This window comes from Triplophysa dalaica, chromosome 4 (genome assembly GCF_015846415.1).
Source record: "Triplophysa dalaica isolate WHDGS20190420 chromosome 4, ASM1584641v1, whole genome shotgun sequence".
Taxonomy (NCBI): domain Eukaryota; kingdom Metazoa; phylum Chordata; class Actinopteri; order Cypriniformes; family Nemacheilidae; genus Triplophysa; species Triplophysa dalaica.
Window position 1 is genome coordinate 7,723,254 of NC_079545.1, and position 19,293 is coordinate 7,742,546.

Here is a 19,293-nt window from a genome sequence, read left to right on the forward strand (position 1 = left end):
GGAAAGGGTTATGGATTTGTGCTATCAAATGTGCTTGCATCGTCTGGAGGGCAAAAACAGCTACGTACATTTTTGCATAAAGGCTCAAATAAACAACATATTTTATTTATTATTTTAATTGCAAAGCATTCACTTGCAGTGTAGAGCCAAAAAAAGATTTTCCAAACAGCACAACTTACATTTACAAAACCAGATTTATAAATTCAAACTACAATTCATAAATACATAGGTGAAAATATTTTCCCAAATTCTCAAATACGTCTTTATCTAAATAAATTCAAAATGATTTCACTATATGTTTTGATATGCTTTTAGTCATTTAATCAATTTGTTTAGAATATTTTGTTAAGTGACTTTCTGGGCTAAATTCACATTTCCAAATGGTCACACATGTGTTGCTTTGAGTTTGTGTTTGATAATTTTAAGTCAGGTTTTAATTTTCAATTTTCTTGTAAATTTGGAGATGTCCTGTTTAGCATATTCATAAAATAATCATAAAAGGTATAATATCCATAAAGGCTTCTGTCAGTATAGTAGAGTGTTTACAGTGTTAGAAAATTGATGTTAGTTTACCCAATATTTATTTTAATTAAAGTTTGTAGGCTGTACACTAGTGATCAGTAGAGCATTTTAAAATAGAGTTGCAAAGAAAGTACTGTGACTTTTTTAATTTTTCTGTATTTTCTGTTTTCTGATAAGCAATAATAAATGAATACTGTTATATTACCAGGGGTTAAATTGCAGCGAAACTGACCTAATGAGGTTTCCAGCACTTTCTAAAAGTTAGAGGAGGAGAAAAACAACCCAGATATAAAAAATAAAACATCATTTGACCCCCATCTTTTGGTTTTCCTTGTAGTCATAACGGTATTTGCTGTCACTGTCAAGTCAAGAGCCAATTAATGCGTGACTCAAGAGGCTAGACATGCACAACTTTAATAAGGTAAATTTACTGTGTCCACATAACCTAAAGTCTCCCAGATAGCAAAAACCTTTGAATATTTTTTTTAAAAGTTTAAAATGTATCAAACTATCATGATGGTGATTATTGTTTGCTTTAGTTGGGCTCTTGAAACTACTATAATTTTACTATTAGGATAACCTTAGCTTAGGTTCTCTTTAACCATTGAAATGGTGTGTCAAAACCTGTTTGTTTGAATAAAACGCAAAGAGATCTGGTAGCTGTTTTTAATTGTTTTTTAATTAATATTTCTCATCTGATTGATAGGCATAAGCGGTGGAGTTGAAGACAACAGATCCCATCATTCCACACTCCTGCACAGCACCATCAAGCTACAGCATTGCTGTTGTTGTTTTGGTCGTGCGCCCTCTGGTGGGGGTTTCTACAAACTGTACCTATAATCAATTAGACGTGAATAATCAGTGTATGGAACTCAACAATGGTGACAATCAACAAAAGAAAGCTAGTAAAAAACTCATTCATGATTTCCAGCATGCATTGCGGTTGATCTGTATATCTGAATTTGTTTGATGAATGTAACCATTGTTGAATTTTGTATGATGAGTGTTGATGTCTAAGTGAGTCAGTAAATCATTCTTTATTTTGAAACGATCCTTGTGCATTTAAGAATTGAAACATTTTAATCAGTAAGAAAAGGCTGAAACTCATTATTTAAAACAGCTTCTTTACTTTATTGAAACTTGACACCTATTATGAAATCTATGAAAGCAAATACACTTCTGACAGAGTAATTAACTTAACAGAAGCCAAGAGCCCAACTAAAGCAAACACTGATCAACATAATTATAGTTCATTCTCTTAATAATATTTTTTTGGTAAAGTGAACACTATTATAATAAGTATATAATAAGTAATAATTTTGAGTCAACAGTACATAATTATATTTGATCTGTAAGTTCAGACAACAATTATTATTCAGTTCTGCTAGTGTAAATTAAACACTATTTACTCAAAAATATTGATGCAATTGGTTTCCTATTTTTTTAAAGTAAAGTCAAGTTATTAAATGTCACAGTTTGACAGAGTACTTGAATTTACTTGTTATTTTAAGTTCAGTCTACTTAGAATTTAGTGCAATGCCCTTTTGTTTGTTGGATGAGTTGAACATTTTAAGTTCCCTTAACTCAAATATCAAATACACATTTCTTAACTTTTTTATTGTAATCGGTTTCCTCAAAAAAAGTACACTCAACTTGTCCGGGTTTACAGTGCTGTTTCAGATACTGCAAGCATAATGCTTGTGGAGTTTACAGCACATGCGTATATCTCACTATACGGGGACACGAACACATTCATGAGCTACATCTCCAGAGTTGCCCTGAGAGTTTACTTCACAAGTATTTCACTCATAGAGAAAAGTGACTGTCAAACACACTAAAAAGGAAATACACATTTGCGAAATAATGAAATGGATTCATGGGGCCCTTTGTGCGATTAAACTGTAGCATGCGTAAATTAGTGAATTTTATTGATAAAGATGGTAATCCTCTCTTTATCTTGCACACTGTACCTTTCTATTAACCCACAAATTCAGCCACGTATCAATGTATCTTAGGAAACTTAAGGAAGTGTCAGGGCTGTGCTACAGTCAAGATCAGCAGTCAAGGCCCCAAGGCCACAGAAAGATGATTTTTTCCCAGTTAATAGAGCATTCCTTAATATGATTATTTTAAGAAAACTTATCAATGTATGTATGCAGCAAACCACATGCTGGGGGCCTCCGTTTGCAAAGAGTGCACTTAGAACCGGATCACTACTCTTTCTCAAGTGAATGGCAAAACTTCAGGGTTTGTCAGTATGGAAACATTTTATGTCTTTAAATGTAATTCACAACCTTTCACAAAGTCAGAAAGTGTTAGTCGAAATCCTACAAAAGTGTTGGAGGCATCCTTCCACAAGAGGAAGCCATTGCTTCAACTAAAGGGGTCTTTAGAGTGGCTTATTACATTAAACAAAGGCCTTTTACCGACCTCCTTAAATTTTGGATTTATCAAAAAAACGGGGTTCAAATGGGGTACTCAATTCTAAAATTTCTTGTAAGGAAATAATAAACTTTTCCTCAAAAGAAATGCTCAATTGTTTGATTGGCTGCATCACTTTTTCCCTCTTCCAGAACTCTTGGGAGTTTGTGCTCCTGATGTGTCTGCCATTACTTTTTGAAGTTCACATCAACATTCAATTAAGAAACTTGAGTAAACAATCGATTGTTATATCCAGTAATGCAAACTACAAAACGGTAAAAACATATAATTTACATTTTATGTAATGTAATTCGTAAATATCCTTATGACGAGACAAACATCACCAGACCTTCACAAGTACAAGCTAAACCGCATTGGTTTGACTCGTTAGAGGTTGAGATTTGCCTTTTAAAAGAACAATATCATTAGCAAATATTTCAATTGCATGACTTTTAAAATTTAAATGAATTCTCGTACGTTTCTATATTATAAGGGATCAAGCCCCAAAGTGGCAGAGACCCATATTGAATCAAGTTTCTTCTTCTTCTTCTTCTTCCGCCATTACGTCTATCGCACCCCATAGAACCGTATTGTACAAAATTGTACAATTACCCAGATAAAGGACAGTCCCAACATTACACACTGCAAATTTTGTGTCTTTAACTCAATCTCTCTAGCACCACCAACAGTCCAAAGTTTCACACACATTTTTTATTATAACTTCGAAACCTTAAGTGCTAGAAACAAAATTATTTCACCTCTGAATCCTTGACTCGTGATGATTCGATTGTACCATATGGTTTCATTTTCATTGCATTCAAATTTTCCCACCATTTTGATTTTTTCTAAAAACTAAATTTGTTGCTCATAACTTCTGAACAGTTTGGCCAAAAATCATAAAGTTGATCTCGTTAGATTCGGGGTGCCATGTCGAGTCAAACGATATCCAGTATCCAATGTCAGCCATTTTGAATAATGTTGAATAATAATGTCGAATTATATTGAATAATGTAGTAAAATGCTATATTTTATAAATGGATTAGGGTGTCATTACAAAACTTGGTATGGGTCATTAGGAGAGTGCCATTTCTATAAAGTTTCAGGAGAGCACAACCTAGTGGTGAAAAAATATGTTTTCAGGCCTATGACTTCGTATGCGGTTAATGGCTTATCAGGGAAATCAATTCCTTACTGAATTTTCCTATGATTCCAAACATGCCAGGTATCGCATTATGGTTTGCCCAGTATTGCGTTTTAGCACTTAAAGTACAATCGTGAATATCTTTGCAACCGTTACTCCCATCAGACAAAACCACCTTAAAGAACACGCAGCCTGGTTTATTATGTCACAGGCCACATGTCAAAATTTCCATGGTTCGTGGCCCAAGAAATGAAAAAAAAAGTTAAAAAACTTTTAAAGTTAAAAAGCTTTTTTTTTTTAAATGTTTATGCTCTTGTGAGTATATATGCTTAAAACTTACGAACGAAATGAGATATTTTCACCATGTTTAACACTATGTTTTATGGGGCAGTCTTGGGGCACACCGAAAATTTGGTGGGGCTGTGCAACTTGCTGTTCTTACAATTAATAAAAATGTTACTTTGGTTCTGATTGACTTCAAATTTGACACTACCAAAGTTTGTGCGTATCATCATTGGAACATCTTGTCAACCTCATAGAAATTTATTCAGAAATGTCCATACACGGTATATGTCCTTTTTTTGCTTTGAAGGGCTTGACCTCGTAATTGCAGCTTGCAGCTATATTTTAAATGTTTATTATTTAAAATACCCCCAAGTGTCTGCAGCTTCTATAATATGATGTATATCTCTGTACTCAAATGGTTAAAGGAATATTTCACTTAAAAATGGAAATTCTGTTATCACTTGCTTACCCTTATGTCATTCCAAACCCAAATGGTCTTTCATGAAAGAAAGATTGTATTCCAATCTGGTAATATTTTAAAAATATTAAAAAATAAGTTTTAAAAATACTTTCTTCACGGACAACGGACAAACATAAAGAAACAGATATGGTTTTAGCTGTTGTTATCTAATTTGCACTCCAAACGTTATATGTGGAGACAAATGTTGTAAGGTACAAACTCAGTTTTTGGCCCTCTGTGTTTCTAAACTCCTGCACACGGCCCTGGATGTTATGTGCCTTTAATGTCTTTGAATGGTGGGCATGCTCTGGAGATGACCGAAAGAACAAGCAATAGTGAATCAAGAGATTTAAATAATGTATTTTGATTGACATAAAACAAGTCTTCTTAATGGATGTGCTTTGTTTTCACAAACTTTCTGATAAATTCCACTATCTGTGAGCCACATGGCCTCTTTGAACACTGTGGGGGAAAATAGGAAACGCTAAGAAACTTTGTATAAAAAGACTGAAGACTTTGTTTTCATGCTATTTGATCAGCAAATTTGTTATTTAAGATGTGCCAGCTAATTCTGTTCGTTGTATATGTTTCGTATATGTTAAGCTTTTTTTGAGAAAAGTCATTATGCACTTTTACTGGATGTTCTGTATATATACCAAATTAGCAATCATTAGCACATTCACTGTTATTCGGCATAATAATGTAATTTCCCCCAAAAACGGTAAGTATATATCAGCATTTAATGTTATATGCCGCTGAGCCAATCTAGTAATATTTATATATTATGGTATGAATATGTCTCATAGTCCTCGCAAACTCCACTTCCCATCATTCTCCACTCACCCTCACCGGTCTTCCGTCAGTAATCACCCTCACCTGCCAGTCATCACCATAATCATCAGAACTGTATATATTCAAGCTTGTTTTCCCCTGTCTTTTGTCTAGTCTCTGTTGTGATGGGCTTTTCTTTTATTGTACCCGCTGATTCTAGTGTTAATATTAAAGTTACTCATGTTGGATTTCTCCCTGTCTGTGGCTACACGCGTTACAGAAGACTAGACCAAAATATGGATGCTGACAGCTAATCTCCAGAGGCACACCTGATGCGTCTGGTACAAGATGGCCACCCTCTAGAGAGTTACGTGGAGGATTTTGTGAAGTTAAATGATTGGGTAAGTTGCCGCGATTCCTTGTTAAACCACATGTTCCTGAATGGGCTGGATGATGATCTGCTGGTTATCCTCATGCTCCCCGAGCCGGACAGATTCTCTCTGGACTTCATCACCAGTGCTCTAGAAATAATCGGTTCCAGTGTCTGTGTGGGAGAAGTAGATGATGAAGTTTCACCATCATTATGCACATTCACGGTAATTTGGCATAATAATGTAATTAAACCAAAAATATTAAGTATATTACAGCATTTTATTTTACTTGCCACTGTGCCGATCTAGTAATATTATTTATTATGGTATGAATATGTATCACAGTCCCGTCTGTTTCCCTGAGTTTTCCCCATGGACTCCACTTTCCATCATTTTCCATGCACCCTCACCGGTCTTTCATCAATTATCACCCTCACCTGCCAGTCATCTCTATAATCATCAGAACTGAATATATTTGCCCAAGTCCTCCACACCAAGCCACTCCGCACCAGAGCCTTAGCATCAGAGCTCACCGTTTATGACCAGCTTCTCATGGAGTTCGACCCATCTACAGCTACAATGACCCATCTACAGCCACAATGAACCAGCCACAATGAACCAGCCACAAGATCCAAGCCATCTCTAATGTTCCCCTTCAAGCCCTCTCCAGTGTTCCCCTTCAGAGATCCCCTTCAAGCCCTCTCCAGTGTTCCCCTTCAGAGATCTCCTTCGAGGCTTCCCAGTAGCCCACACAAAACCCAGCACTTAGTCCTGAGCCCCATTAGGAACCCAAGCTCCCTGAACATAAGGGGAGCTCAGCCCTGGGACCTTAAGAATCCCTTGGTGCTACTGTGCCACAGTGGCAGTGGGAACATTGGTGGTTGTAATCCCCCCCCAAAAAAAATTTGCACGGGGAAAGGGGGGTTGTTGTAAAGTACTTCTATGGCCACCACGACCAGCTCCTCTGGCACCAATGTCCACGTCGTCTCCGTCTTCACTGCTCCTGTCTCCACTGTTATGGACACAAAGTGGCCTCCTCTGTTTCCATCGCTCCCATCTCTAACGTCAAGGCAACTGTGCCGTCTACATCCCCTGGCTCCCATCACCTCGATGGCCTCCCTGACTCCCAGTGCCGGTTGCGAAGTCCTGGAGGCTTTCCGTCCTGTCATTGTCCTCCGTGAGCCTCCAGAAAAGCACACCCTCCCTCCATGGGTGTTACATCTTAGGCACGAGGTTGTGCCTTCCAGAAGGGAGGGAATACTGTCAGAGTCCTGTCTGTTCACCTGCCTGTTATTCCCGAGTTCTATCCAAGGACTCAACTTCCCATCATCCTCCACACTCCCACACAGGTCTGCCAGTTATCGACATAATCATCAGAACTGTACATTTGCTCCTGTTTTCCCCTGTCTTTTGTCTGGTCTCTGTTGTGATATTCTTCTTTTGCTGTACCTGTTGATTCTAGTGTTCCTAAAAACATAATTTAAGTTTAGTGCGTTACCATGGCAACACAATTTAACTTAACAACAATCTGTTCACAATTTAGCATCTCCAATGTCTTGGTATAATGTTGACCAAGTTTGCTGGCAATCACATGAATCTTCTATGAGAAGTATTTAAAAATTAATCACATGCGATTGTCAAAAAAAAACGTTTGTGAGTGACACTGTTCACCTAGGAAAAGTATGCATGCTCTTTTACAAAATCCAAATTGTCTGACTTGTTATGGGTGTCCATACTAAAGTTGTTCGGATCAATGAAATCTATGTACGTACCAAGTTTTGTTTGTGTGCACTCTCGTATGTGTGATCTATGCACCAATATTTTAATTTCGTTCTAATTTTCAAGACTTTCTTCCAAAGGTGTGTAACAGCGCCACCTGCTGTACAACACTACAAACACTGATTGCCAAAATAACTTGTATTTGACAGGGAGCTGTTGCGTTTCAAATGACGGGGGAAAGAGTTAAGGCCCCCAAAATGCAAAAAAAAAACATTGAAAAAGAATAAAGAGTTGACCCCCTTTCCCAGAGGAACATGGTGCCCTCGCACAACCATGTGAGATTAACCGTGATAAATTGTGTGAAAGCAGAGGTGGAAAGAAACTGATTGCAAATACTTTCGTTACAGTACTTGCGTTTGACATGCACTTTTCAAACGACTGAATCTATGGAACCCAGCACTTCAGGCAATAACTGACGGGTTTTATTTGGGGGCAAAACCAATCAAAACTTCCATCTGGGGGATGGGCCGCGCTTTCACATTCAATCACTGATGCTTTAAATTACTATTGCTAACGTTTCATCATTTAGTTAATGTATGCGTGCTTTGCTCATTGCTCACAACCGTAAATTGTGATTTAGTCAGATCCTGAAATGGGTCTTAACATTGATATTACCAGAGCACTGAGCAGCTGAGATAATTAGAAAACTCTGCTCATACAACCACACAATTATTGCATTGACAGAGCGAGTGAGGACAATGTAAGTGTCTAACATGCATACCCGCAGTTTATTGGTAAAGATATTTAACAGTGCAGTTAAACCAAATGTATGAAGGAAACTTCATGTGAAGACAAAATAACATCAACATTATCAACAAAGAGCTTAGTTTAGCTGTCAGTCAGGGTGACAACGACATAACTTGTGGCATGATCACCATAATACAGGGGTCATCTACCTTATTGACTGAGGGTGCTGTTTAAATATTTCTTGGTAATCACTGTGCGGTATCAACACATTTATCTCAATATAATTATCCTGTATATGGGACATATTTGCTTACCGTAACATTAGAATCATTTTTAAAGAACAATTCTATTTAGCTGAAAAAGCGTAATGTAGGCTATTGGAAATGGTGTTCAAGGACTTTTTTTTACAAATTTGTTTGATAACAGTTGTATCATCTTAAAGGGATAGTTCAACCAAAAACTCCAATTTGCTGTTTATTTACTCACCCACAGGCCATCCGAGATGTAGGTGAAATTTTTTCTTGAGTAGAACCATAAAGAAGATTGTTGGTAAATGCCCAGCCCTCTCTACTTCATAGAACAGCGGACCCCGTAGACTCCCATTATAAGTGTTCCTAAAGCACATAATTCCAAAAAGCGGCTCCTGGCGACATGTCGACGTTTCGTGAAGTGACTTGCTTGATATTTTCATACATTTGAACGTCATTTTAATAATATTAGCCATACTGTACAGCCTCAACACTCCCATTCTGCAGGTGGCGCTAAACGTACCAGACGCTGGTATGCCATCCGCCACCAAATACTAAAAGAAGAAGATTGTGTGCAGAGAATGCACATTATGGCTAATATTATTAAAGATGACGAAAAATGTCACCATCTCAGATGGCCTGAGGGTGAGTAAATAAACGGGAAATTTGAGTTTTTGGCTGAACTATCCCTTTAACTAAGATGAGTCAATGTTGTGGAAGTATTTTTAGTCTTCATAATAATGTAGTTAGCTAATATTAACAAATAAAACCTTATTTTCAGTACAATGTGTTTATGGTTGCTACTTGTTTAACTGAAACATTTGTTTATTTTACTAATCTACGTCATTCACGATTAAGAAAAGGAAACAACGTGAATGTCACTATGGCCAGCAGCAAGTGTTCAACTGCACGTGGCTACTCTCACCGATCAGTTGCATCAGGCCGATGACGAACACACCTTTTAGTTTGACTTGACGTGCCACACACATGACGTGCCAAACACATGTTTTGCATTCCTGCGCCCCCGGAAGGGAAGTCACGGACCGCAACTGATCCTTCAGAGGTTTGTTAAGTTCCCTGCGAAGTGAATATTATATTCATATATTCATATCCATGATTCCAGTTCGAAAGGAACTTATGTAAGATTTAAGGTAATTAAAGTGCACAAGGTTAGCAATCCAGTAATCCATTTGGCCTGATGTAAGGTTCAGATAATCTTTCCATTAATTCATGCCTTCACTAATCAATCATTTTAAAACCTATTTAGACAGTATTTGCACGTTATAGTTGTTAAGTGTAACCTGAAAGAGTAGAAGAATATTGGTAAATAATGTTGGGCATCTCAACACTATTGCATTAGTTATACTTTACACTTATTGGGCAGCACAGTGGCTTGGAGGTTAGCGCTGTTGTCACACAGCAAGAAGGTTCCTGGTTCGAGTTTGCATGTTCTCCCTGTGTCACCGTGGGTTGGCTCCAGTTTCCTCCCACAGCCCAAAGACATGCAGGTTAGGTTGATTGAGGATTCCAAATTGTGTATGGATTGTGCATAGAACAGACTTGTGTATAGATTGACTAGTTCTCGCCAAGAATATAGCTTTAGATGCAAAAGCACAACATGCATGTTGTCACACTGGGAGTTTTTATGACAAGAGTTGTCACTTGCCACTGAGAAACATCCTGCTCCAGTCGTGGTGGAGTTTGTTGTGGATTAACGTCTTCTTCCTTGTCAGACTCGGGCTCAAATTGGTACGGTAAAATCGCCGCCATCTCTAGCTCCACATATAATATACATGACATCCAACCACAAGTAAACTGTAATCCTGTAATGATGGTAGGGGGGTTCCATTTGCGACATGATGAACGCGTTTGAGCAATCACAACAGACTACACCATCTGACCAATCACATGACACAAGGTTAGCGGGTAGGCGGGGCCTAGACGGATGAATCGCGGAACAAATAATTTGAGAGTCAGTCAAGAAATAATGTACGAATAACTGCCTATTATTACAACATTATAGTGTTTAAACACATTGTATGTACATACACTTGTTGTTGGACACTCCATGAACCAAAGTAGAACCTAAAAAAACATATGCTAGGCACTCTTTAAGAATGAAACAGTTAGTAAATCAATAAATCTTTACACTTATTTATAACATTTATTTGGGTGCATATTGTTGGCAGGGATGTAGTTTTTCCAGCATGGATCTTGGTGAGAAAAAGAAGAGAGCCCTTTTCAGCCTTGGAGTGACAGCTCTTTTATTAAAAGAAACTGGGCCCCTTTTTATGCACACACACACACACTGACCATAGCCTCTGTGTCTGGGCCATTGTCACTAGACTTGGTACTCCTGAAGTACTCCCCAAATATCCAAGAGGCTTTGTAACTGTTCCTTTGCAAACTGAAAATCTCTCCCTCTCTCTTTTTTGGTCTCACATGCATGCACACACACACACTCACACATTCACACACACACACATTCACACACACACAAACAGTCCTTTCCAAAAACCCAAACTGTGGTCAAACACACTTTTTTTTAAAGCCCTTTTACTTCGAGGCATATCTGCGCATATTGAGGTCAAGAGACTTATAGCATTATCTAGTTTTGGCCAAAAGTGTGTGAGTGTCGATATAGACTGCATTTCTCTGGAGATAAACCCTGTGGCCTCTTAGCCCAAGTCCCACCCATCCACTCACAGTGTGTGAGTGTGTTGGGGAAAAGAGGCAGTGCCCAGACTCTTACACACAGATAGCATTACACAGAAAAGCAGAGAGGCAAAGACAAGAGAAGACAGCGTGGTTGAGAGAGAGAGGGAGAGTTAGAAGGTGTGTGCTAAAATGCCAACCAAGACCAACATTTGTGGAGTAAGTAAAACTAGCCTGAAGACTTTTTTTTACTTGCTGATTATTTGTTTTACATGCATACAATTTAAAATTTATCATGTTTTCATTTTTCCATTTAGTCATGATTCCTAATTAGTTGTTTAAATCAAATCAAACCAAACCCTAAATCAAAATTTGACTATTGAAGTCATAGTACAATATTTTACAATATACAAAATACTCCTAACTAACTAGGTTCTGTAGAAAAAATGTAAATATAATAAATGTTAAGGTAAACAATATATGTATACACCACGTACTGTATATACATCAGCCTAATTAACTAGGTTGTTGAGAACACCACTATGGTAGGATGGACAGGATCAGAGGGAAAAATGTATAGTGGTAATGGACACCTTTGAATTGTTTACACTTTACACTTATTTAAATAATATTTAATAACTGATTAAAATAAATGAATAGTTGTTTTTGTCTGTGGTATGAGTACACAACTTTTGTACACAACTTTGTAAGGCGATTCCAGCATTATGTTTACACATTTTTTTATCAGATGTTTATGAGTGATACTAACTGTAACTGTTCGAACTAACTCTGAACTTTGCATAGCATTTGGATCTCAAATGAAAGTCCCTGGGCTGCTAATATTTATATTTGTTACTAATATTATTGATAAAATGTCATAAAACATTTAACATTATTGTTAGAATGTTATTTCTAGGAGGTCAGTGCAGTCAGTTGTGCCAGCCTGACATTAAACCATAAAATATTATATCACATTTAAAAGGACACTTACACTTCATTGGACTAATACTCTTTAATGGATTCTACTTGGACTAGTTCATTTAGGCCTAAAAGTTCAAAATTTGATATTTGTGTTTATTTGTACAGAGACAGGCTTATGATTAAATATTAGGTGTGGTCTACAAAGCTGCCATTGCTTTATCTTTTGTAACCATACACACACATTGATGTTAAAGGGAAAGTTCATGCAAAATTGAAAAATTATGGCATGAATTAGTCAACCTCAAGTTGTCCCAAACCTGGATTAATTATTTGATTTAATATGAAAGATTTTTGGAAGAATGTTCAACTGACATTTCTTGGACATTGTTTACCATCACAGTAGGGACATTTGCTAATCAAATGTGCTCCAGAACGGTTTGCTTACCTAAATTATTAAAAATATCTAATTTTGTGTTCAATAGAACACAAATATTTTTTTTCTACTTGTGAATGGTGTCCCAGAAATGTCAATTGCTTACATTGATCCAATATCTTTCTTTATGTAGTATTTTATCTGTTTTTTTAAAGTTCAAAGTCTTTTCTTTCAACAGTTTATCTGCTTTTGTTTTGTGAATTCTTAACATGTGTCGTTTCAATGATGCATATTGTCTCAAACAACATTTTCTCTTTCCTGATTATTTATTTTATATAAGAAGACATGCTTTTTATGCCTTTCCTTAAACTTACAGACAAATGTGTAATAAAACGCTTCGGTGGATGTCCAGCTCTCTTAAACTACCTGACCATAATCCTCCATGAGCATAAATAAAAAAGAATAACCCGTAAAATATCCAGCGTAAACTTCTTTCAGTAGTAAATTATGTCAGCACAGGGAATGTTGCAACATTTGACGTTGCCTTTAATTCTGTAGTTTTATTACTGTGGTATTTGTGTCTCTGTGTGTGTGTAACTGGGTGTGGAAGCAAAGGAATATGTAAATAAGTATAACAGACGTAACAATAATAATATTGTTAAGCATACCTTGTGTATACCCAGGCCCAGAGAGTTAAATAAATACTGGCATTGATATTTCTTTCTTGTCTTCTCTATCCCTATTGGTTGATCTGGGGAAGCCAGGTGATAAAGTGGAGGGAGGTGGAGCTGCTTGGGGCAACCAGCCACAGTCTTCCTCATGGCCATAACGTCATACTACCATTTTTGACCTTCATTTGTAATTTCAGTTTGTCACAGTGTGTTCTTGTTAGTTTAGTTATGTTTTATATTTTATTGCTGGGCTCCCGGTCTTGACCTTTTTCTGTTGTTGTTGTGAGTATCTTTGGTTAAAATAAATAACTTTGACAACATATCGTTGTTGTCCTTTTATCATATTGCGTCCCTTCTAGGCCCTAGACAACGATATAAGGGACCGTAACATAATTGGGAGTTTGTCCGGGATTTTAATTAGGTGTTTCCACCATTACCTTTGTTCTATATTCGCGCCAGGCTGAATGGTAGTGACACAGTTACTGAGGAGTTTACCAGTATTGCGTGATTGGGAATTCCATGTGTAACTTTGGGGCTCATTACAGGCAGGCCTGGATAAGGCTATTTGTTGCTATTTGGAATTTAATGCTGACGTTTTGATATTTCTTTCGTAGGAAATGCAGGTGAGTGAAGTGTTTTCTGTTATACACTGCATTGATTTATGTATAGCGATCTTTGCTATCCTGTTAGGCTGAAGAGGCGTGGTCCTTTGGACTTCACCTGTTTTTCTTGTTTTAGTAGTGTCGTGGATGAGTGCTCATTGTTACCTGCGAAAGCAGTTATCTTGGGAGTACACCTGTAGGAGCTTGGGTGATTATCTATTGCAGATTGCCTCACAAGCTTACTGGTTTACGGTGCAAAAAAGATTTAAAATAGTGACAGTGAAAATAATGATAGTCAAGTCAAGACAATTTTATTTATATAGCGCTTTTTAGAATTTTCATTGTTACAAAGTAGCTGTACATAAAACAGTTTGACTATAAGCAAAACATTTAAAGCATACATTAAAGATAAGAGAGAGAAAAACACAGTGTTAATTTAATAAACTTTAAAATAAATAAATAAACAAATAAAGCATCCCCCTGGCCAGCAAACATTGCAAAACAGTATGCAAACAAGGCGAGAAACCCCAAACTCCGTATGGAGGAAAAAAAACTCAGGAGAACCCAGGCCCAACCCCTCTGGCAAAAGCTGCAGCCTATGCACAAGCTTGACAGTGCTTGCACAACTAGGCTAAAAAAAAAACACTTAGTAATAAGGTAAATTATAGGTTTAAGATTATCATTAATAATCTAGTAGCAGTTGAAATTTTGTAGTGAAGACGTGTCAAGACGGCGCGTCATTCTTTATCCAGCTCGATCGTCTCAGCTCTTGTCAGGTGATGATAGTTATGATAGTAACAAGAGTATTAATAGTAATAAAAACCAGAGGATGGAGGATGTGGAGGGTACTGAAATATGATAATAATAGTGGTAGCAATAATAATAATAGTAATGATGATAATGATCTCAATTAATCATAAATAAGGGGGGGAATTTGGAGGATGAGGAAGGTTTCTCATAGTAGTAATAATAATATTATTAGTTATTGTAATAATATTTACAATATGAACAATAAACTAAAATTATATGAGGAATCAGGCAGAGGTTGGAGGATTAAGAATAGGGCAGATTGTAATAGTACTGGTAGCATTAATGATGATAATAACAATAATATAATAGTATTATAATTAATACAAATAAATGTGATAACACAGCTATCAATGATACGGTTATAGGGCTCATTTTTGTGACATGTATGTCAGCTAGTATGTGATACATTAAAAGAGTGGAGAAAAAACATACTTTTTTAAAACGTCCTAGAGCATTTGTCTGATTTGCACGGAATTTGATACTACGGAATTTCACACTTCTTGATTTGTCAAACTGCTTTCGTCTACTGAATAAAATAATTTGACACAAAACATGCAAAAATGGATTTGATTGTCGTCAAATGATAGCATATCGACATGAAACTTAAACTTAACGTTAGTTTCATTTCAAGCCCGAAATGAGATAACGTGCCGTTTGGCACAGGGCCACCTAGTGGTCAGGAGCTACAAAAAATGCCTTTAAACGTCTATAACTTCTAAACAATGTATTGCATCTTGTCACACCTTGTTTGCCTCATAGAAATTTGGACAGTGCTGGCTATTGGTAAAAATGTATAAGCAATTGAATGGTGTTATAGGTGCTTTAAAATGTTAAGTAGTCTATTTATTATTATTATTTACAGTTTTTTTCAGCTTTTACGATATATTTAATAGAAAGATGTGTTTTGAAAACCCCAGACAAAAAGATTACAGGTTATTCATGTGCAAGTTATTTTTGAGAAAAAAATATATAATTCTTAAAAAAAATCAGTTCCTTTATTTCTTCCTTTCTCAGACTGATGCAGCCACCAGCTTTCTACGTGCAGCTCGCTCAGGTAATCTGGAAAAGGCTCTAGACCACATCAAGAATGGGATTGACATAAACATAGCCAATCAGGTACAACTACCTCCATTTAGCCAATAATGTATTAATTGCTTTTATACAGCATTTCAATTCATTTTTATTTCTATAAAACAGTTTTTTAAGAGTTTTGCACTGTGGTAAAGCAACTTTATATGATGACTGTATGTGACTATATCTATTTTAAATCATATTTTAGAAACAAAATAAATGTGAAAGTTGTTTGGTTTAATTATTTGAATGTTTGTCATGTAATCGCACTAAAAGCTCAATTTAGTTTTCATAGCAGATGCATTAAAGCATTCTATAGAGTAACACAATGAGTTGTATTTAGAGACTGCTAGAAATCAATAATAATTTGTGAAGGGTAGTATTCCTTAATTGATTACATACTGTACATTTCTCTGATAATGACTTCTGACTCTCAAAAAACTATATGATTAGGTTACAAGAAGAGCATGGTCCAATTTGATTGCCTATATTCACGGAATATCACATCAGCATAATGTCACAAAAATATATAATTGGGACTAAATAACAAAACAGGAGGCAAGTACATATTCAAAGAACCCAAAGAACAGGAAATAGTGACTTTAGTTAGGACCATAAGTATTTGGACTGGCACATTTTTTGTTATTTGGCTTATATTGGCTTAAAGTGAACGCTGTCAGCTTTATTTAGTGTATTCACATCTATTGGCTGAACGGTTTAGGTCCCCATCCTTTTTTCCCCATCCTTCGCAGACGCACTGGAGGAGTCAATCTATAAAAGTGGAAGCTAGGTTTTCTACGTCACGCACACTACTGTATGTAAATGTGGATGGGGGTTCTTAAAGGGCAAAACCCAGGATAAATAATAGAGTGCTATTACAAAGCTATCTGAGCCGCTCAGTTTGGTCACGCCATTGCACGATCCTTCTTGGACTGTGGTGCAAAACATAAATCTTGAATTGCTACTGAGCAGCTATACATTTACAGTGGGTGATGTGGAGGAGGAACCCACATGCCCCACTCTGAGGGTGGTGAGACCCGTGTTTGTGGCAACCTCTTCATCAGATCCCGCTCCCAAGATGGCTGCCATTCCAGAACCAGTTCCAGCTTTCAAGATGGCCACCACTGAGTTTCCTGCCTTGTCCAAGATTGCCACCTTTCCAGAGCCAGTCCCCAAGATGGCCGCCTCTACAGAGTCAGCTGGCAAGATGACGGATCCCAGGCACAGGCGCCTGGTTTGAAGTCTGGTAGATACTCCACTGGTGTCTGTGCTGGTGGCTGGTGTCCCAAATATGTAAAACCCGGTATTCCTATGCTTCCTGTGGTGGCTAGAGCTCTGTATGGTCTACAATCTGTTACTCAGTCTCCCCATATTTTGCTGCAGCCCATGAACCTGTACCAAGTCCAGTCCAAGAATATGTTCTTAAACAAAGTCCAGTCCATGCGTCCGTTCCTAAGCCCAGTCAAGCCCCAGAGCCGTTCCTTAACCCAGTCAAACCCAAGAGTACAGTCTAGTGTCAAACAGCATAAGGCTTGGTTTTGGTGTGAGTCTGGTCAGCCAAAAGAAACAAAAATACATGCTAAATCTTGGCTTGAGTTAGGCTTGCGACAAAAAGAAGATAGTTTTGTTATTATTATTCTCACGAAAAACATTATCATAATTCTCATTATCACCACAAGTACTTATTGAGAATAATTTGTAGATTAGCTAACATTTTTTTTCCAGATGGATAGCTAAACTTTAATTGAACTACTTTAATTTATGTAGTAGTTTTTTGGCTTTTTGTTTCTAACTACAGTTTCAGAGTAGCTTTTCCAACACAGGTAAAAGGTCTGGAATTGATAATAGGTGTGGTGTTTGCATTTACAAGCTGTTGCAAGTGAAACTGGCCATACTTAGGTTTCAAAAACAAAAGAAATCCATCAGACGATAGTAGAACCATTAGGAATGGCCAAATCAACAATTGTTACATTCAAAAACAACAACATAGTGGTGACCTCCGCAACAACAACAAAAATGAATGTCCATATAAGATAGCTGTGGTAGATGATGACATTATCATCTAAATGATAAAGAAAAACCCACAGGTAGAATGTACAGTACATAAATAAATGAACATTAATCTAGCTATTAGTGTTGACATGAGTCAAGGTAAAACTGGCTACTAGCAGAACATGCACAGTGCTGAGAGATTATGGATACATTTTCTTGGCACATTCTCACAGTTAAAGAATCCAACCTGTTGTGGGGCAAAGGTGGGTACTACAAAGTATTAGAGAGGTGTGGTGACTGAGTCTATATTATTGTTATTACACATATTTACACAATATTGTTGTAAACATTGTAATAATGTCAAAATCTTTGGATTGTAATAATTCTGCAAAAGTAAAACTGTAAAATGCTGTAAAATTGCCAGGCACAGTTGATTATATATTTATATATATTTATAATGTATACAATTTTAGTCATATGGTGTTCTTTTAATATAATTTCATGTATATTCAGAAGTTTCATTATCGACTCATTCTTTCTTATTTTTTCCTACTTACATTGAGATGGGAAGAGTGGTCTCTAAAGTCACAGGGGATAATATCAGCAATGAGAGAAAGGTCCAACCTCACATGTCCTGTAAGGCTAAAGGAAGGCTGTGTAAGGTTAGACCTATCCCACATGGCTTGTATTCTTCCCAGCTCATAGACCACCAGCCTACCATCTAAATCATCACCATCGTCATCACTGGCTGATTTCTTTTGAAAGTGTTCTGTGTGTTTCATTAGCAGTGATCTACAAATTAAAATCACCAAATCAAGTCTATTTTGGTACTTTTTGCAATGTAAGTCTACTATTTCTCTTCCTTCACAGAATGGGCTTAATGGGCTGCATTTGGCCTCAAAGGAAGGCCATGTTAAAATGGTGCTGGAGCTTTTGCACCATGGTATTGTACTTGAGACAACCACAAAGGTAAGTGATAGGCCTACAGCTTCCCCACATGTATTTACACATTGAAGCCATGCTTAAAACTATATATAATTTTACTGGGTTAAATAACAAAATACTAAACCAGGTGGCCATTTTTGCAGACACAAAGTGTTATGGCAATATTTTGACAATAGTGACAGCCACACAAACACATTCTGGGCTGAATCTGTCTTAAATTGGGCCCTTCATGCTTAATCCACGCACTGTTTTTTTACAGTTTTGTGTCAAACAGCATAAGGCTTTGTAATGGTGTAAGTCTGGTCAGCCAAAAGAAACTAAAAGTCATGTATCAGTCTGGCTAAATCCTGGCTTGAGTTAGGCTTGCAACAAAAAGAAAATAGTTTGGTTAAGATCAGGGTCGGTTTTGGTAAACCGAAAAGTCCAATAAATACTGCCATCAAGAATAACTTTGTAACAAAATTATATTATTATCATTATCACAAAACAAAAAAACATTATTGTCATAATTCTTATTATCATCAAATCAAAACCAATTTACATCCAAGTAATTTTTAAGAAGGTAAAT

The 19,293-nt window shown here is 36.8% G+C and overlaps 1 protein-coding gene across 1 annotated transcript in view; it reads left to right on the forward strand.

The window, feature by feature from the left end:
- ank1a (ankyrin 1, erythrocytic a) overlaps positions 1 to 19,293 on the forward strand; it is a 189,045-nt gene that overhangs the window by 28,002 nt on the left and 141,750 nt on the right. The window contains exons 3-4 of the mRNA XM_056745123.1: positions 15,732 to 15,833; positions 18,651 to 18,749. Of these exons, the coding sequence (XP_056601101.1) occupies positions 15,732 to 15,833; positions 18,651 to 18,749 (201 nt within the window). The remainder of the gene's footprint in view (positions 1 to 15,731; positions 15,834 to 18,650; positions 18,750 to 19,293) is intronic.